Here is a 19,933-nt window from a genome sequence, read left to right on the forward strand (position 1 = left end):
GGTTGTCATATCAGCTGTCACTCTTCTCACTACGGTGACAATAAAAGTTTATGCACTGTTACGACGTCTGACTGAAGCTGGACTCATTCAAAGCGCAAACTGCTTTCCTTGAATCTGTCCACGACTGTGTTTCACTGCAGACAGTGCAGCCAATCGCTCTGCAGTAACGCCTGCGACTGAATAAGACGGCGATTCATTTTAGCAACTTGTCTTTTATTCTAGAGGTGCCCAGAGTGTCAGTAGAGCCGCGCAATCAGACCTTTACGGCAGGAAACGATGTGCAGATCAGCTGCTCGGCTAGCGGCTATCCTCCACCTCGCCTGGTCTGGACCCACAACGGCATGTTCATCACGGCGTCCAGCAGGTGAACTGATTTCCTCTCGCACAAACAGAATCAATCATTCGTCTTTATATTAATTATACAACTCAGATTTTTCAGCGCATAGAATAAATGTCGATCTTTTCAGACACAGGATGACTCCCGGTGGCTCTCTGGTTATAAAAAATATGGAGAAAAAGGATGGAGGAGCGTATGGCTGCCTGGCCAGCAACCCGGCTGGGACCCACTCAGTGACCTCCATCCTCACTTACATGGGTGAGCGCACACATTCACAGACACTGGAAGCAAACACAACATTTACTAATATATTTTATGTATCACGTGCACTGCATTGCCCTTGATTCTCTTTATGGTACTGATGTTTTTCTATTTTTTGTTTTTCTAGAGTCTCCTGTAGTGTCTGTGGCATTCAGCGAGATTCTTATTGGTGTTGGAGAAGCCACTGTGATGGCCTGTTCAGCATCTGGAATCCCCCAGCCTGAGATCTGGTGGTACAAAGGTAGCATCTCATAGGACGTGACAGGTTTAGAAAATAAAGAAAAATGGAAACCGTCAACATATTCCCACAATCAGTTTGGATTATGTATAAGTTCAACGCACAGAAAAAGATTTTTCACCAAAACACTTGTTTTTTGTTACGCTGCTGTACTTGCTCTGTTTTGTAGGCCACACAAAGCTCCGCCCATCGTCCCTCTTGGAGGTGGACACATCGGGGGGGACGCTGACCATCAAGGAGACCCAGAATGCCGACGCTGGAGATTACACCTGCTTGGCTGTCAACGCTGCTGGCACCGCATCAGGACGGATCTCTCTGAGCGTTGGAGGTGAGAGCGGGACCAAGTTCTGTTTCCTGTGCTGCATGTTGCTAATGTCGTGCGACTGAGGTTTTCTGTCTTTGCTTCTGTTTTCAGCTTTAATATTTGCTTTAAGGGGGAATTGTTTTTACCATCCAGTCCTATTGGATAGCTACAGCTCTTACTTTCTTTTCAGGAAGACTAACAAAAGTAAATTGAAATCCAAATCTGTTAAACAGAAGCAAACTCAGAGGAATTGTGGGTAGTCGTCTCTGTTTGGGACTTTATCCCCTCGGTGAACTCGTGCAGAACTGCGAAACCTTTTTCAGGGCCAGATGTATAAATGACATAAGCACATGTTCCCTGAAGATGGTGTTGTTAAAATACTTGTACCTTCACACATATTTTACACTATACACACGCTTTACTTAGATGACCTGAGTGTGACATATCTTCATGCCAAAGACAACAATAGAAGCACCGATTGAATCCTGGCAACGCTTTATTTGGAGCCTTGAAACATTGTCTTTATGTGCTATATATGAATGCGCTCTTTACCAGACCAAGAACAAAAAGTGTTTGGTTTACACCTGCAGTTAAGAAGGTTGTACAGAGGTGGATTCACATGTTTGCAAGGTTAATTGTGCAAACTGTCCGCAGTAGCTGTACGCGTGAGTCCTAGAATCGGTAACTAACCCAAAACATGCAAAAAGCACGGACAGACTGTCTTTAACGTGGATCATCTTCTACCCTTTTTGGTCTCTTCACCGCTCTAGCTGCACCCAAGTTCACCGTAGAGCCGTCGGATGTGGCTGTGGACATCGGCTTCAACGTGACCCTGCCCTGTTATGCCCGAGGTTACCCTGAACCAGAGATCGCCTGGCGGAGAGAGGACGGCTCGCCACTTTTCAACAGGCCTCGCACACATGGCACTATCTCACAGAGCAAAGGGCGTCTACAGATCACCAGTAAGATTTTTTTAAGCTGTATATGAATTTACAGATGACTGAAACAAATACAGTTATTTTATACCTTAATGTCCCTCTTTCCTTCAGACCTATGGGTGGGGGATGAGGGGGTTTATATTTGTGAGGCCCAGAATCAGTTTGGCAAGATCCAAACCCAGGCCAGCGTCGCTGTGACTGGATTAGGTAAGAAAAGCTTATTAAATTTCTCATTTCTTTGATACTATTATATTTTTCTGGTCTAGCACCGTAACCTCCGAATCGCTCAGTTAGCTCCGTCGCTCTCAAAACACACACATATCGGTTTCATGGCTGCTGAAGCTTCCTGTGCATCTTGGGAGTTTGTTAGAACCTTGTAAACTCTCTAATTCTGTTTCACAGCTTCTCTTTAGTGGAAAACACACTGAGCTCTTATATGTAGGCCAAAGGTTAGAAGGCAAAGACCCACCCAGATGTTATGCAGCTTCAGCTACTGCAGCTTTTCCCTACTGACAACATGCCTCACAACATTCATGGGATAAAAGAAAGTACATTCTTAATGCTTCCACAGAATGTGAGGGGAGAGGTAGCACTTTATTACCTGATCCTATAAGTAAGTCTGAGCACCTCTATAAAATCAGAAGTCTTGGCAGTTTGCTGGTGCGTTCAGGTGCGTGTTCTTCTGAGGAGTGGACTTCCCAGCAAATTCATCTTGAGGTCAAACTGTGCAAAATTCAGAGAGATTGCAAAAAACCCAGAAGCAACATATCAGACTCGGCAGTCTGTATGTTAAATGTTAAAGTTCATGACAGCACAATTAGAAAACCCTAACCCAGAGAAAGCCTCTTGTCTCTAAAAAAAAACCTGTCAGCACATCTCAGGTTTGCAAAGTTGCATCTAAACAAACCACAAGACTTCTGGATGTCCTCTGGACAGACAGGGCCAAAGTGGAGATGGCCATAATGCACAGTGCCATGTTTGATGTAAACCAAGCAGCATATCAGCACAAACGCCTCTTACCAGGTGAAAGTGGGCAACAAGACAATGATCCCAAGCACAGCAGCTACAACAGAAGAAAAGAAAAGAATCAAGGTGTTGCAATGACCTCTGTTTTCTGTTCCTTTAAGTTAAGAAAGTTTAAAGCCATCCATGCCTTTACATCATCCAAACAATCTAGTGAACCCCTCAGAGGACTCACAGATTTGCGTTTTAGTGGCAGGTAAATCACGTGTTGCAATGACCGTGAGTCCAGACATCAACCTGGCTGAAATGCTGTTGGACTGTAAGGCAGCTGTGACCAAACAAATGCCTGAACTGAACACTGCGTGTTCCAGAATTCCTCCACAACCATGTGAGACACTGATAAAGTCGACAGAAAACACTTCAGATTATTGCTGCTAAAAGTGATTCTTCAAGCTACCGACTGGTGGTGTGCATTCAGTTTTTCTCAGAAATGCATACAGTCCTGAAAACCTCGTTTTTTGCTTGGCTGTATACCAAATGCAGATGTACGGCAGTTTCTTTTGGTGTGTCCGCTGCATGTACGTGTTCCCAGGCTCATCAGGGTGGTCGTCAAATTCCCCTCACCAACACCCTGTTGTCCATCTCCTACAGATGACGTCACCACTGATTGTGTTAACACCCCAAACTGTTTCCACAAATGTGATGTTACAAGTTTGTATTTATACACATACAAAGGCGTGTGCGTGTGGTTCTAGCAGCTGTATAAACACTGTACTTACAGTATTGATGATGCAGTTGCAGGAACAGTCACTCCCTGTCCGTCATACTGTACGCACACTGAACACACCTTATAAACACTTATTGCCATCGGCGTCCTTGATTTTTACTTCTCATAACGTCCGTAAACTTGTCCAAATGGCGTCCACAGTTTCACCCGTCATCGCGATGAGTCCGGCTGTGCTGAGCGTGATCGAGGACCAGCCGATGACTCTTCCTTGCGTGCTGCTTGGTGGGAATCCGCTGCCCGAGAGGCAGTGGCTGCACAACTACGGCCTGGTGAGGACACAGAGAGGAATTAGATTTTTAAATTGTTTTCCACATCTTGCACACCTTGATTCTTGCCCTGGGTTGAATAAAGAGGATTTCATTCAACTTCTGTCAGGTGACCTCAGACCAGTATGTGTCAGTGAGGAGGGATGGCAGTCTGCATATCGAGAGAGTTCGGCTGGATGATGCCGGTGACTACACCTGCCTGGCTGAGAACGCTGTCGGGGCCGCCAACCACACCACCGCTGTCAACGTTTACGGTAGCAAACATTAGAACGCATAAAATCTCTACACAGACAAGCGCATGTTATCCTCCCACCTATCAGACATCTTTTAGGTTCAGCATTGAGATCAGCTCTAACGGGAATTGAAGAAATTGAAGAAATGCAAATAACCGAACCAAGCCTGGGCTGATATCATTAAGCACACCTGGGCTGTTTCTGCATTGATGTCTCTAAATATCATTTCATTTAATGTCTCCTTTCCACTGTGAAGGCTCTTGTGCTCAGGAACAGGAATATCTAACCCAGGAGCTGCTGAAGGAATTGTAGACTTTGAAGCAAAGTGTGTGAGAGAGTGAAACGTGTTCTCCATTTCTACTAAAATCAGCTGCTGGTAGATTCTACCGACATAAACAGGAACAGTTTGCAGCATGTATATTAAAGCAGCGGCTCCTTTAAATTAGTGGGGTTAGGTCATTTTCATGTAGGCATGCACAAATCACTTGTATTGATCTTGCAGTAAGTCATGAGAAACTGTGCAAAGTGTGCAGCCAGAACACCATGCTGTGTCTTGTATTGTGTACACTCCACGTGATGCAGTTGTTTAGCTAAATCATGTTTCCAAAAAATGTTACAAGCCTCCGAGTGATGATCTCTTCTGCAGAGTCCTTGGAGTGACAGAGTCACAAAAAAAGAGAGCGAGAGGGGAAAAAAGCACAAAAGTAAAACAGGAACATCTGTACTGAGCAGTGCGTGGACAGCTTCTTTCCAGATGCTCGTGAGACACACAGGAAATCAGTGGTGGCAGTGATGTGGAGACATCCAGGCACAGATTCAACGCAGAGGACAAAATGCATGGAGTAGATTCTATAAATGCCCGATGATGAAATTCTTCCGTATCTTCTCTTGCTTTCATTTTTGCAGTGATTCCCACCATTCAGCATGGCCCTCAGGTATTCAGCACAATCGAAGGAACGCCCATCTCCCTCCCCTGCCGTGCCGCTGGAGTACCGGCTCCTGATATCACCTGGACAAAGGTGTGCATCTCTTCTCTTGAAACAGCCAAAAAAAAAAAAGCCAGGTCTCTTTAAATGCTGCCAAATAATTTTCAGTGCCACACACAGAGAAGCCATATGACACAGGGATGAAAGACACAACTAATAGTTAACTGTAGCTGTTAACTAACACTTAATATTGCTCAAGTTGCATCGCAATGTCTCACCTGATGATTTGGAAGGAGTAAATAATTCCCCTTTTCCTTAAATAGCCATTTTCCCTGATTCCCTCACACTTAAAGGATCAGTTGACTCGCGTACCCGTGCACAGATGAACCTCTTTATTCTCCTGTTGGCTGTTTTATGGCTAACACAGAGAGCATTTGTGTTTGTGCGATTTGGTTGTGCGGTTTTGAACAGCGATGAGCTCAAGTTGAAACCTTCCAGATGTGGATGCATTGTTTTCCACTGCGAAGGAACAGGTTCCTGCATTGTTTTGTGTCAGAGGTCAGGATTGCACAGAGACAATAGCGCTCGATTGGAAAATGGCTCTGTGAGGGTACATGTGTATGTTTGATGTGCTGCACTATGGAATCTAGCTGCGTCCATTAGCTTGCACGGTGTCTTCAGCCTTCGAGCGCTCACATTTTGAGCCAGTCTATGCATGTGGACAGTCCCTCCCTCTTTTCAGTCTTTTACACTCGTTCCTCCGAGTTGTAAAGGCCTTGCTGTTAAAGTGAACAGGGCTACAGGGACATATGAAACTAGAGCCTACTAAGTTCTGCACCAGCTGTTAAAACGTGATTCCCTCTGATTCCTTTGCTGTTTTCTATAACATCAGTCAGATGATGGCATGTTAGTGACTGCAAGGCTGAAATATGACACACTCCCGCTGCACTAACATCACACTGGCTTTGTGCTTTGGGTTTATATGATTTGTGCATTTGTAATAATTACTTCATAGTGCTGCTGCGTAACAAGCGGGCAAAGAATCTGCTTTTATATTTAAGTATTTAGTGGGTCAAACCACACTTCTTTGTCTTGGACAACAAATCGAGTGTTAAAGCTGAGCTGATGAAGTAAAATCCAGCCCTGCTGTGATTTGTGTTCTAGGGTGGGGAGCTAGTGAACTTGGGTGGTTCGGCCTTCTCGTTGAATCCTGACGGCAGCCTCCTTATTACTTCCCCTTCTGGAAATGAGACTGGAGAGTTCATCTGTACTGCTGCTAATGCTGCTGGCCATGCTTCCAGGAAGGTCCAGCTCACGGTCTATGGTAAACCTCATCACCAGCTGAAGGCTACACATAGTCTGTAAAGAAGCACGGGGGCTAAATGTAGCATTTTACGTCAAGAAATTATTGCTAAATTAAGGTTTCTGGGATCACACTGATCATTTTTTACCAAGTCCACATTCTGTGCAAACTCTAAAAGATGATACCAACAAATCACCCACATTCAAAGTCGCTTAAATCTCCTTTCCTCCTCGTGTGATGCTCAGTTTGAACCTCAGCAGGTCAGCTTGACCATATCTACATGCCTAAATGCTAGCAGCGAGGAATTAAATGTCTGTGTGTTTGATCGCCCAGTCCGACCGAGGTCCAAAGCTGGCGATGACGAACACTCAGCAGGTCCGACGAAGATGTCGGTGATCGAGGGCGAGGATGCTGTTTTGCCATGTGATGTCCACAGTGTCCCGCCTCCCATCATCAGTTGGGCCAAAGAGAGGCAACTAATCTCTCCGTACTCTCCCAGGTAAACACATACACATGTACACGACTTTATTCTGCCATTTTCATGAAAGTCACACCAGACAAAATCACCTTCTACACCCGTGTCAATGACACATTTGCTTAAGTTTGGCTAAAATCACATTATCTTGGTTTTAACCTCAATGAGAGAGCTTGATTTGTTGTTTAAAGGAGAACCTACATACACTGTAATCTACAATGGAGTGCTTTGTCAACCGTTTATGACCTCAGGGCATAGTTTGTGGTTTTCTAAGATGACTGAGTAATCATACTCCTCCCTGTGATCTGTTGCTCCTACTATGCGCCTGGCAAACTGACTATAATTATGGTTGATGGTGGATTAGTAAGAATTACCAAAGTGTCTTTTTTTATGTAATAACCGAATAAGTCACTGAGTGGAAACTGTAAGTGTGTGAGTGTGTTTGAGGTTTCTTTTCTTAATATTTCTAAATTTGCAGCCATGCGTTTCACCCAGACTGTTTGGTTTTTAAGTATGTTCTTGTTTCTTCCAGACATGCAAAGCTTCCCTCTGGGTCTATGAAGATCTTAGAGACCAGGCTGTCAGACAGTGGACTCTATGTGTGCGTTGCTTCCAATATTGCTGGAAACTTAACGCAATCCATTGAGCTGAGCATTCTGGGTAAGTTTAGAAGATTAAAAATCTATGATGAGTGTAAAGATTCCTGACGTCTAATGTAAAAACTGTCAAAATATCAGAGTGAAATATGCAACCACCTGCATGAAAATAGATAACTGAACATATACAGTGTGTGATATCCATTTCTCAGATTTCAGACAGTCAAACTACTCATTCAGTACTCACAATTACCTAAATGAGAGGTGCATCTCAGACATAATATCACCTGGGATTACATAGTTCACAGCCACACACATAATCTATAGTAACTCCTGGGCTGAAGTTCCTGCACTAAATATCATGCAGCTTCAGGTGAGGCAGAAGAAAAGCTTGGCAAATCATGTCCTTTCTACTGCAGTGCCCCCGAGTATTCATGCTGGCCCCCGGGTAATGAAGGTGCAGGTGGGTCACCCTGTGGAGCTGCCATGTGTGGTGAAGGGATTCCCAAAGCCCGTGCTAATCTGGACCAAGGATGGTAGAAGATACCCGGTGTCACCTGATGGCAGTCTGGCCTTGACCAATGTGGGACTGGATGATGAAGGAACCTACACTTGCGCAGCGACCAACACTGCAGGCAGAGATGAGGCTCGAGTTCAGCTTGTAGTTCAAGGTTGGCAACTTACAGTTTTACTCTACCGCTCAATTTTAAGACGCTCCATACTCAAACTGTTATAGATGCTTTGGAGTGTGTGTGATATGTTTGATTGTGTGTTTGCATCTTTTCAGTGCCCCCCGTTGTTGAAGTACTGGAGCCCCCCTTCAACAGTCCTCTGCAGGAGAGGGTTGCTAATCAGCGTATCGCCTTCCCCTGCCCTGCCAAAGGTGCCGTATTACCATCTCTTAGCTTTCAGTTCGCAAACAAGGATCACAACCAAATGCAAATGAAAGCACGTCTGTTCATAATGAAGCAACAAGCAAGGCAAGGGGCTGTGGTTTAGGGTTCTTCCTGTTAAAAGGACGTTTTGACTTCCCACTTTCCCCAAGTGATTGTTCATAGGGATTTGTCAACCTTTCTCCCTATTATTGTCGGGTCTTTGACTTTCAATATGAAGGTGAAGATTGTTGTGATTTGCTGCTATAAAAATAAGTAAATTGTATTGAACTGAGGGCCCGGGCCAGCTCGTGAGCCCGGCACCTGTGAGAGTGAATGACAAAGTGCATGCACCAGTTTGGTGCATTTATTAAAAAGAGTACAGTGCAGATTTTCTGTTGCAGGAGCGCAAACACAGAACAACTTTGGAATTCTTTTGCGAGTGTTCCTGTCTCCATCCCTTCTTCAGGTCTTCCCAAACCAGTGATTCGCTGGTTGCGTAATGGCCAGGAGCTGACAGGTAATGAGCCTGGCGTGTCCATCCTAGAGGACGGTACGCTGCTGATTCTGGCCTCTGTTTCACCGATGGATAATGGAGAGTACGTCTGTACCGCTGCCAACGACGCTGGATCCACTGAGAGGAAGTACCAGCTCAAAGTCAACGGTGACTGACCTGTTCTTTAAGTATTTTGCACCTCTAGTTCAAAAATAAAATTCCTACATTTCATAATATACTCATTACCTTTGGCACCTCCACAGTACCCCCAGATTTCCGTGACAGAGAAACATCCGGCAACCTGTCAGTGGTCCTGAGCCAGCCCACCAGCTTGGTGTGTGACGTCACAGGAACTCCAACGCCTGTCGTCACCTGGTACAAGGATGGAGCTCCTGTATGTGAATAATTGATTATATTGAATGGAAACAAAGACATATATTATTTTGCCATGTGTGTAAAGGTTACACCTTTAAAAGACAGGTACATAAATCAAATACACACACTGAGCGCTTTAAATTGCATGAGCCAAATTTAACCTGGGGTCTCTTTTTACATGAGAACAAGTAATGAGAAATTATAATGATGGAAGCCTTAAGCCTTGAAAGACTTAATGTGCTCTGATCACAGGGTGCGATGTCCAAGAGAACAGACTGTAAATGTGTGTGGAGCCTGTGTGCGTCCATGTGTGTGTGTAACAAAGACCTGCCAAAGAAGCCTTGGTTTCAATATGCTCAAAGCTGCAATGACAGAATAATAATGATAAACTGAGGGGAGAACAGAGCATCATCACACACTTTGCTGTCACGTCCCAGTTAGTTGGCTGCTTTTTGTTCCTTTGGCTGCTGAATGTTTTTCCCTGTCAGGCACAGATGGTGAAATCAGAACTTTAATCCACTAATTACGAGTAATCTAAATCTACGCTCTTCTCTCCGAATGTTTTCTTGAACTGCACACTTTTTGTGTTTTGTATACATTTTAAATTAGGTTTCTCTCTGTAGACCGCAGCCACTTTCAAATCTGCTGAGAAACGTATCAGCAGCTCGTTTTTTGTTTTTGTTTAGATCCTATTACAACGACGTTACACTGTGATTTTATTTATGCTGATCGACAGGTAGTTGCAAGTAGTGACATTCAGATTGCTGATATGGGAAAAACTCTGAGACTGCTGAAGGCAGAAACAGCAGACGCAGGCAGCTACAGCTGTGAAGCCATCAACGTCGCAGGAAACGCCGAAAGAAGCTTTTTTTTGGATGTGCTTGGTGAGTAAAGACAGTCGGTGGCGACGCGCAAAGACTATTCTGTGCTGCAATCCTGTCTCCTAGATTTACCCACAATTCTCAGTTCGGTACAATTAATTCAGAGCTGCGTTAAAAAAGTATTTAGACCAAAAATGAGAGAACATATGATATACAGTGCTCTCTTCCTGATTGTTACTTTCTGAATTTTAATATACTTAAAAAAAATCTTTTTGATAAGTTTGATAAATCTAAATGTTAAAATAAGAGCTGCTCAGCTTGTGGACGTGCAGAACTTACAGAACTTGTCAGATATTGGCAACATTACTGCAGCAGAATAAGAAACTTGTAGTTGTACTATTAAAGCCATTTTTTCTCTCTTGGCTCCTTAGTCCCACCAACAATTATAGGTTCGGGCTCTCCTCAAGATGTTTCAGCAATTATCAAACAAGCTGTCTCTCTTGAGTGCGAGGTGCAGGGAATCCCTTTTCCTGCTATCCAGTGGTCCAAGGACAGGAAGTAAGCGTGCTCTGAAATGAAAAGAAATGAAGTTGGCTGAACATTCATTGGTCAGTACTTCCTGTTCTCATTCTTATTCTTAATCCTTTCTAGGCCGGTGTTTCTCGGTGATCCCAATCTGGAGGTCACAAACAGGGGTCAGGTTCTGAGAATAAAAAGTGCCCGTCTTGGAGATCAGGCCCGCTACCAGTGTAGTGCCACGAATACAGCTGGGAAACAGTCCAAGGACTTTAACCTTAGTGTCTATGGTTAGTGTGTAATCCTAAGCAAAGTAAATTTTCTAATGTAAATACAGCACCGTGTCTTGTCTTGAGCCACCCATCATTTCCAGAGAAATAGAAAATAGGTGGATAGATGCAGTTATTTATGGAAAAGTGTGCAAACATACATGGAAGTACAGTATGTGGGGCCAAAACGAGCTTCAGGAATCACCCTGGCGCTTTAAAAATACAGTTTTATGCTGTCAAACTGTGGAATTTTTTTTTATAGTTTTGTTGCTAAGCTGTCTGTCGTGTGTAGAAATATGTGTATAATTCAGGGTTATGTGCCTTGGTCGTGTACAAGGACTTGACTGAAAATGAGTGAAAAAGCAGCCAAAACTTTGAAAGACCTTCAGAAATCCTGGAGAACTGCTGCTCAGGAAAATCAGGCTCCGCAGCAGCAAAACGTAAAGAAACGAGTGGTGGCTCAAGACTTATGCACACTACTGTATACTGTGCATAAATCTTTTAGCACAATTAACATGGACAAACGTAGCTGAATTACAAATTTCAGTATGTTTATATGTTTATTTCAGTGCCCCCCTCCATCAAAGGAGGTAATGTCACCACAGAGGTGACGGCACTGCTGGATACTGCGGTAACTCTGGAGTGTGAGGCACGTGGGGTGCCGCTTCCCTCCATAACCTGGCACCGAAAAGGAGAGATCGTCCTGTCCAGCCGTCAGGCTCAACATGTAGAGCGAGGCCGCTACTTGAAGATCGTTCGTGCACAGGCCTCTGATGCTGGACAGTACACGTGTAAGGTGACCAGCGTGGCTGGGAGCGCTGAGAAAAGCTACACGCTGGACGTCTACTGTAAGAGCCAGAAATGATATCGACACACATCTTTGTGTTCACTGTGTTTTGTGTCAGCTTAAAGTAACAGCTGTTAAAAATTAATTTAAATGATGTTGTTTACAACAAGTCCAGAACAAGTCCTGGAAATGAAAACTGCCATCATCTCTGTGTTTAGAAAACCCTTTATTGGCTCTGAAGCTTAATTTGGTGATTTAGCATAAACCAGATGTAAGTTCTGCCTGATAAAAGCCTGAAATGTGTCAAATGCAAATAAGATTTTAAACCTTTGTCACGTTCTCTTCTTTCCGTGGCGGACCTCCCTGTGCAGTGCCTCCCACAGTCACAGGCGGGGATAAAGGGCCCATCAAAAGGAAAGTGGTTCTCAGTAAATCTCTGATCCTGGAGTGTGAGGCTGGAGGACACCCTCCACCTTCTCTTACGTGGCTGAAGGATGGAGTCCCTGTACGCGATGGGGCAAGTGTCCGTGTGCTCGAGCAGGGAAAGAAACTAGAAATCCCCTCGGCCGCCGTCTCAGACTCGGGACACTACATCTGCGTGGCTACGAGCATCGCCGGGGAGAAGGAGGTCAAATATGATGTCAGAGTTTTAGGTATAAACACACAGAAAATCGCTGATTTCTGGTATAACTACATCACTTTCCATTTTCTTCTTAGAGTGCTATCCCAGCTGTCATTATAGTGATTTTTCACAGATCACCCAAACTACAGCTGATGGGGAAACACCTGGGATATTTCTATCCATCCAAAATGCACACAATGCATTTTTAAGTCATGCACATGATACTGTTTGTAGGAAGTTGACCTGCTTGTTTGCTTGCATGTTATCCCAGGAAGTGTTTGGTCTGGCTTTGTTGTTCGTTCCACACCGATTTCTTTACTATATCCAAATTAGTGTTTTTGCTTTGAGAAAATTTAGTCTACTTAAGGTTTATTAGTAATGGAATTCAACATTTAATTCTGCCAAGTAGAAACATCACAGGAAAAAAAGTGTGATCTAAACTGGCCGCTCAGTTGCATGTGTTTCATAACTGGTAAGAACGAGGACTAAGTACAGTCGACTTACCGACGTGATGCTGTCATTTATGGAGTAAATGTAAATGCCTGTGAGAAAGACATTCATCTCCTCTGGGTACCAAACAAGCGTCATTGCACAGCTGTGCCTTTAATAGAAATGCATTATAGCATTATGTAGCTTGCTATCGCCAGTGTGTGAATGGGTGAATGACTGAATGTAGTGTAAAGCGCTTTGGGGTCCTATGGACTAGAAAAGCGCTATACAAATGCAGGCCATTTACCATTATTTCAAAGACGCTGCTGACAGGAAGTGTATTTTCTGAATTTGTACTTGCTAACAGAAAATCGGCGACTGCAGCCTGTCAGGTTTGCTCTTTAACTGTCTGACAGCTGAGAAAAGCGTCACGCCGTTGTCGGCAGGATTCGAACCTGCGCGGGGAGACCCCAATGGATTTCTAGTCCATCGCCTTAACCACTCGGCCACGACAACTCATGTTGAGCCGATGCTCTCGTGTTCTGCTGATTCTTATCTGCAGTGTCCTGTCACTTCACTGTGGGTTTGATGTATCTGGCCTCACATATGCTAGAAATATTTGTCAGAGTTTATTCTATTGAGCATAAACTGAAATGTCAGGAAAATGAATTAAAAAAAGATGATTTTCACTCCTAGTTCCTCCTTTCATCGATGGATCTGATAATGTGACGGTCACCACAGTTATACTTAACACACCTTTGGAGCTCGAGTGTCACACCGCAGGAACACCTACACCTGTAATCACGTAAGAGCTCGTCTATTGCTCACAGTTAAACAAATGCAAATAGGCCTTATTGAAAGTCACTGTAAAGTTAATTCCTTCCCAGGTGGCATAAGGACGGAAAGCTATTGCGACAGGGTGAAGGATTATGGATCGCAGCCGGTGGGCGACGCCTAGTCATCTCTCGCGCTCAGGTCTCTGACACAGCTCTCTTTCAGTGTGTGGCCACCAATGAGGCAGGAAACCATAATAAGGACTTCAGTGTGGTTGTCCAAGGTAAAACAAAGAAACTTACTTTAAAATTAAAAAGACCCATCTCAGTATCTTTTAAATGTAAATGGCTTTACCTAAACTCTAGTTGCAAGCTGCAGCAAAATCTCGCTTTACCTTTTTTAAATTTCCTGGTTCCTCATTTTCAGTTGTAAAATGTTTCCAAGGATAAAAACCTGCCCTCTGTACCTCTGCAGTTCCTCCATCCATCCGTACCAATGGACCTACTGAACGTTCAGTGATTCTCCACAAGCCCGTGAGTCTGGACTGTGTCTCCAGTGGAATTCCTCCTCCAACCATTACCTGGCTTAAAAATGGACGACCAGTCGACGCAACTAGTGAGCACCTGCAGGTTGGTCCCTTAATTGTCTGACATTTTCAAGCTATTCACTTTAAAATCAATCATCACTGAAGCATGAACTTCTTCAGGTGAACCACAGATCCATACATGCTGTATATCTGCAGCCAAACCTAGATTCTCCCTCTCTCCTTGATGCAATTCAAATTATTACTTATTTTTATACACAGTGCTTTCAGTATGGAAACACAGCTCATTTCTCTATATTTTGCTTTTGAGGAGCCAGACTTTCTTGTAATTTTGTATCTATATGTAACAAACAAAGTAGCAAACAACCACTTTATAAAATGTATCTTTATAACTTTGTTACAAGCAGCCTGAATCTGCAACAAATGTCAAAAACAAGTTTTTGAGTATTTTTGCAAAAAGCAACATCATTACCAAAGAGTTCTAATCTGAAAACTGGACATATCTCAGAATATCCTCAAAAATGTTTGGAAACTAGACAAGAACTGTCAGGCTTCACAACTATCCACAACAGATGAACAGTATCCGAAAGTTTTGTCCTAAGAAACAGGAAGAAATCCCACAAAGAGCCGACACAGGACCTGAGAGATGCATCTGGCTCGTCAGGTGATCCGTCTGCCTTCATCTTTTGGGGGCTGGTGTTGGGGATCTTGTCAAAACTCACATACCTTCTCGAAAACATGTGATTGGCAACATTTTCATCTGACAATGATCCCGAGCACATTGTCAGTGCAGTGAAAGCAGACCTGGACAGAAAAACACACAGTGGGAGATTATCAGTCATGGACTGGCCTCCCCGGAACCCAGACCTCAACATTACTGAAGCGGTGTGGGATCATGTTGACAGACAATCCAACAAAAGGCAGCCAACATCCACAGAAGAGCTTTCAAGAAGCTGGGCTATTATTCCTGTTATGATGAAGAATAAAGCTGGTCACACCAAATATTGACTTTCACACTCATTCGCCTGCTTTTGCTTCATATACTGCATTTCCATGTATGTTTGCACATTTCAATAAATCACATATTTCTCAAATTTCCTAGCAAAAAGTAAGGAGGTGGGGCTTAAGGCTTAAGAGTACTAACAGGTTAGAAGAAGAAGAAGCAGAAGCAGCAGAAAGCGATTCATTCTTATTCTTCACTGCTCAGTAATTACCAATCTGAATTCTCTGTATCTGCCACAGCTGGAGTCAGCAGGCAGGACACTAAAGATTACAGAGGCAAGACTGGAGGATTCTGGGAAATTCACTTGCCTGGCCACTAACGCAGCTGGTGAAGCTCAGCAGCACATAAGACTCAGCGTCCACGGTAACTTACTTATGGATATACAAATCACTCGCTCTGCATGTTTGTCTCGCTTATCTTCCTCCTCCTATATCCAGAGTTGATAATAATAAGCTGTTGTTTCTGGGTGTAATTCTGTTTGTGTCCCTCAGAGCCTCCCAGTATCCCGTCCTCTGGAGAGACCATTAACCAGACCATTCTGTCAGGCTTTTCCACTGAGCTCGAGTGCAAGGCCGCGGGCAGCCCATTACCTGGTAAGACTGTTCACTAACAACCTCCTCAGTCCCGCTGTGCGCACTCAAAGCCTTTACAGTGTAGTTTTCCTACAAACAGCTTCAGCTTCTTCCCTCTCCTTCTTTTTCCATTTGGATGATCTAAACACTCAAAGATGTGCTACATATAAATTCATGTGTAACTAGGTTCTTATTGTAAAATCACTTTCTTCATTGTTAGAGGAAGTGTTACAGTACAGCAATTTAGTATCTATGTAACCATAACTGGGCAACGGAAATTCTTTATCAACTTTAAAAATTCTAAAAAAAATGTAAAAATTACAATTCTTTATAATAAACTTCGATTTTTAGTCCAACATTTATTTTATTTGCTATTGTCTTCAGATTTTAAATAAACTCAAACCCTCATTAATCTCTTTTAAGCCTAGTTTTCTGTTTAATAGTTCTTTTGCTGAAAGTATTTTTGATATCCTTCATGCCTTAGCTATCACTTGGTACAAAGATGGCCGACCTCTGACCAGTGCAGCTGGTGTGACGTTACGGAAGCGTGGCCAGATGCTGGAGATTGAACGAGCACAGCTGTCCGATGCTGGCATATACAGATGTGTCGCTGTGAACCTGGCTGGAGCTGCTGAGATATCTCACAGACTTCAGGTCCTCGGTGGGTGGCTTTCTCATTAATTAAGCAGAAGTATGCTGAACTTTTTGGTTGTTCGTGAGTAATACTATCTCTATAAGTTAGAGATTAGTCGCTGACAGATGATGACAATATGCGGATAGCTGAAAAACAAAAACAACTCCAGTGGCGTTGCAGATCGTCACTGACTGAGTGCTTTATCCTCGTGCCTTGCAGTGCCACCGGTCATCTCCAGCCGAGGCGGTACGGTAACTGTTGTGGTGAATGAAGCCGTCAGGTTGGAGTGTGAGGCTACAGGGGTTCCTGCTCCCACTATCACATGGCTCAAAGATGGCAGCCCTGTGGCAAGTGTTTCACATGGCATACAGGTGACATCACTACATTCATGCTTAGTGCTTTGTGCCGGATCATTCCAGAGATCTGTTGTGATGCAAAATGCGAGGTGACGTTATCCTCAGGTTATGTTGAACATTGCAGGTGTGCGGAAGCTCTGTGTTAGATAATAATAAAAGTCTTCTGCAGACCTTTTAACGACTGTGTGCTGTGAGTCTGTGCGTGAGCCGAGCACCGTGACGTGACCTCTGCTCTGTTTCCGTCGGCCTGTCAGGTGTTTGCTGGTGGCAGAGTGCTGTCCCTGGATAGCGCACAGGTTAGCGACACAGGCAGGTACACCTGTGTGGCTGTCAACGCTGGAGGAGAACAGCACAGAGACTATGACCTGAAGGTTTATGGTGAGAACATGAACAGCTGTTGTTGCATACATGTACCTATATGGTATCATATGGTAAACAGCATGTATAGTACTTTTTTTTTTTTAAATCCTTTATTCGTTTTGTTTTTTTTAGAAAAGTGTCTGACATCATTTGCAGTCCCCAGCTTAGGTTAACTGGTGGCTCTAAATTTGCCATCGGTGTGAATTTGTGTAACAGTCTGTGTTAGCTTTGTGACACTGATGACCTGTCCAGGGTGCATACTGCCTCTTGCCATATGGCTCCAGTCCCACCATTAACCTGAATTGGATAAGCAGAAGATGATGCATGATGAATGCATGTTCATTAGGTTCAAATAAATGCATATCCATGAAATATGAATCGATTCAAATAACTTATTGTTTATACTAAAGACACAAGTATCTGTATTTTACCGTATAAATATAAAATAGTTTTAAAAACAGATTTATCCGTCCATCCATCCAAGGTTTTGACTTTCACCTGTTTATTTGTGGATCACTAATGTTGCCTTTTTAAAAAGCTTTAACATCATAGTGCACTCTCTCGTTACATGCCCTGGTTCTTCTCTTTAGAGTTTAATCGTACTCATGCATGTTACGGCTGCTCCTTCTCAGCTGCTTTGTTTTGCTAACTAATGGTTATGACTGACTGTCAAATGTCTTACAGCAGAAACCAGACTGAGCACCAGGCTGTGAATTATAATACAGAAACAATATCTGGCAAGAGCCTTGAGCAAAGCATGTGCGTGTAGAGGAAGTGCGGCTTGACTGAGTTTAGCATTTCAATAAACGCTGTCAGCCTCCTGAACAGAGCCGAGCTTGATGGCGACTCAGCTGTTATACAAGTCTAATCAAAGCTAATGTCACTGAGGTAATAGGAAACATGTCATCTTACATACATGGGATTGTAGAGTCTGTGTTTGGATCTTTGTTCGTATATGCATGCAGAATGCAAACATCCACATGATGCGAGTTTCCTCGCAGAGATCAAAAAGAAAGGAGGGAAAAAGAACTTGTCCACTGAAGTGAAGGCAGATTTGTTGTGGTAATTGGTACCATTCTTCAGCTGATAGCCTATTCCCGTCCTTCTCCGATGACTTGGGCTCTGTCTGAACAGCGACCACAGTTGAAGGGACATTGGCCTGCTGTCATTTTCTAAATAAGAGCCGACTGTCTTCTGAAAAACTTGTAAACAGAGGCTTAAACAAAACGCCTTTCATCTCATATATTCTGGGATTTCTGCCTCCTGTTAAAATAATTACATTATTATTCCCAGAGAAATGATTTCCTGAGCTACTTCAAAGTCAGTTCATTTCATAGGCGTGTGCTTTCGTTGCACAGATGCTCAGTGGCAAATACACATCCTGTCCAGAACTTCTTGAAATTGCTGGAAATCAAAGCAACGGCCATCCAACTGGTATTTTTTAATCCCTACTCATTTTCCATCTCAGTGCATGTTAGCAATTCCCAGTGACGTTAGCTTTCATAACCTTCTGGGAAACGAAGAAACTCAGATTTATAATGTCACTAAAATATGTTGAACTGGTTTAATGATGCCGTCATAACCCAGGATGCAATTGGAGCTTAAAGAGCACCAGATGCACAACAAACAGCGCCTGTGCTGCTCAGGAAGCAATTATATTGTTTACCCATGAGGTAATCTAACAAGTTTAGTGTGCTTTGTGGGACAAAGCAGCACTTTCACAACAGCGCACCCTTAATACAAAAGATTTACTCCGAATCATGTCATTTAAATGATTTCATCCCAGAAAGTATTCATTCGATGACAGAAGCCTTTTCAGGAGCTCGTCTTCATGTTTTGCCACAGTGCCACCAAACATCAAGGGCGAGGAGGTGAATGCTACAGTGATGCTCGGTCAACCCGTGGAGCTGCACTGCCAGAGTGATGCAGTCCCCCCACCCACCCTGTCCTGGCTCAAAGATGGCCGCCCTCTCTTTAGGAAGCCTGGTCTGACTGTGTCAGCAGATGTTAGTCTGCTTAAGGTACAGTTCATCATACAACCATCATATAGCTAAAAGACAACTGGAAGGGCTAACTTTAATCTTAAGAGGTCCCTTTTAACGATGACCGTCTCTCCTGCTGTTAGTTGCATTTTTTCTTTGGCCAAAACTCTGTTCTCTGTCTACAAACTGGCAGATCAGCAGGGTGCATGTGCAGGACTCAGGCAGATATACCTGCGAAGCCACAAACATTGCTGGCAAAACAGAGAAGAACTATAACCTCAATGTGTGGGGTAAGTTGATCTTGTGTCACTGTCGTGCATTTGGACTGACCTGAAGAGATTTTTCAGTCTTTCTTGGACTGTTAGACAAAACAGAAACAAAAAGCTTTTTGTTAGTAGATTTTGATCTTTCTTTGCAGCCCATCATCACGATGATTTATGCATCGCTCATTTACTAGTACTAATGCATGCAGTGTGACTGCCTCCTTTTGGCGTCCCTTTGCTATTACAGTGTCTCCCAGTATCCGAGGCTCTGAGGAGGCGTCTCCTCTGACGGTAGTTGAAGGCAGTCTCATCACTCTTATGTGTGAGTCCAGTGGCATACCGCCTCCCAGTCTCACATGGACGAAGGATGGTAAGCCAGTTTCTGCTTTGATCAAACGTGGGGAGGCAGTGCGCATGCGCGGGTGGCGTGCTGGAACGCCTCACCTATCCTGTGTTTTGTTTATATTCCAGGTTCTGAAGTGAAATCTGACCAGCGGGTCAGGATTCTGTCAGGAGGTCGTCAGCTGCAGATCTCCAGCGCTGAGAAGACAGATGCTGCTTCTTACACCTGCACAGCCTCCAGTGCAGCTGGCACCGTCTCCAAGGAGTACAGCCTGCAGGTTTATGGTGT

General features: G+C 43.8%; 1 protein-coding gene and 1 non-coding gene across 2 annotated transcripts in view; one reads left to right on the plus strand and one right to left on the minus strand.

Annotated features, from left to right (window-relative positions):
* hmcn1 (hemicentin 1) overlaps positions 1–19,933 on the plus strand; it is a 92,523-nt gene that overhangs the window by 41,108 nt on the left and 31,482 nt on the right. Inside the window, exons 12-44 of the mRNA XM_085376516.1 lie at positions 223–364; positions 468–595; positions 726–839; positions 1,006–1,164; positions 1,911–2,102; positions 2,190–2,285; positions 3,970–4,097; positions 4,204–4,348; positions 5,234–5,346; positions 6,418–6,577; positions 6,890–7,055; positions 7,564–7,691; positions 8,047–8,298; positions 8,415–8,510; positions 8,969–9,163; positions 9,259–9,389; positions 10,107–10,254; positions 10,623–10,749; positions 10,843–10,997; positions 11,546–11,824; positions 12,135–12,416; positions 13,511–13,619; positions 13,702–13,871; positions 14,063–14,217; positions 15,375–15,498; positions 15,627–15,728; positions 16,192–16,368; positions 16,561–16,712; positions 16,952–17,075; positions 18,903–19,078; positions 19,233–19,329; positions 19,550–19,672; positions 19,774–19,929. Of these exons, the coding sequence (XP_085232642.1) occupies positions 223–364; positions 468–595; positions 726–839; positions 1,006–1,164; positions 1,911–2,102; positions 2,190–2,285; positions 3,970–4,097; positions 4,204–4,348; positions 5,234–5,346; positions 6,418–6,577; positions 6,890–7,055; positions 7,564–7,691; positions 8,047–8,298; positions 8,415–8,510; positions 8,969–9,163; positions 9,259–9,389; positions 10,107–10,254; positions 10,623–10,749; positions 10,843–10,997; positions 11,546–11,824; positions 12,135–12,416; positions 13,511–13,619; positions 13,702–13,871; positions 14,063–14,217; positions 15,375–15,498; positions 15,627–15,728; positions 16,192–16,368; positions 16,561–16,712; positions 16,952–17,075; positions 18,903–19,078; positions 19,233–19,329; positions 19,550–19,672; positions 19,774–19,929 (5,001 nt within the window). The remainder of the gene's footprint in view (positions 1–222; positions 365–467; positions 596–725; positions 840–1,005; positions 1,165–1,910; positions 2,103–2,189; positions 2,286–3,969; positions 4,098–4,203; positions 4,349–5,233; positions 5,347–6,417; positions 6,578–6,889; positions 7,056–7,563; positions 7,692–8,046; positions 8,299–8,414; positions 8,511–8,968; positions 9,164–9,258; positions 9,390–10,106; positions 10,255–10,622; positions 10,750–10,842; positions 10,998–11,545; positions 11,825–12,134; positions 12,417–13,510; positions 13,620–13,701; positions 13,872–14,062; positions 14,218–15,374; positions 15,499–15,626; positions 15,729–16,191; positions 16,369–16,560; positions 16,713–16,951; positions 17,076–18,902; positions 19,079–19,232; positions 19,330–19,549; positions 19,673–19,773; positions 19,930–19,933) is intronic.
* trnas-aga (transfer RNA serine (anticodon AGA)) lies at positions 13,249–13,330 on the minus strand. The gene has a single exon. It is a non-coding gene; the product is annotated as a tRNA-Ser (tRNA).

The sequence above is a fragment of the Diplotaxodon limnothrissa genome, linkage group LG17, assembly GCF_057381915.1.
Source record: "Diplotaxodon limnothrissa isolate DT_005_m linkage group LG17, D_limnothrissa_male_GT1.1, whole genome shotgun sequence".
NCBI lineage: Eukaryota > Metazoa > Chordata > Actinopteri > Cichliformes > Cichlidae > Diplotaxodon > Diplotaxodon limnothrissa.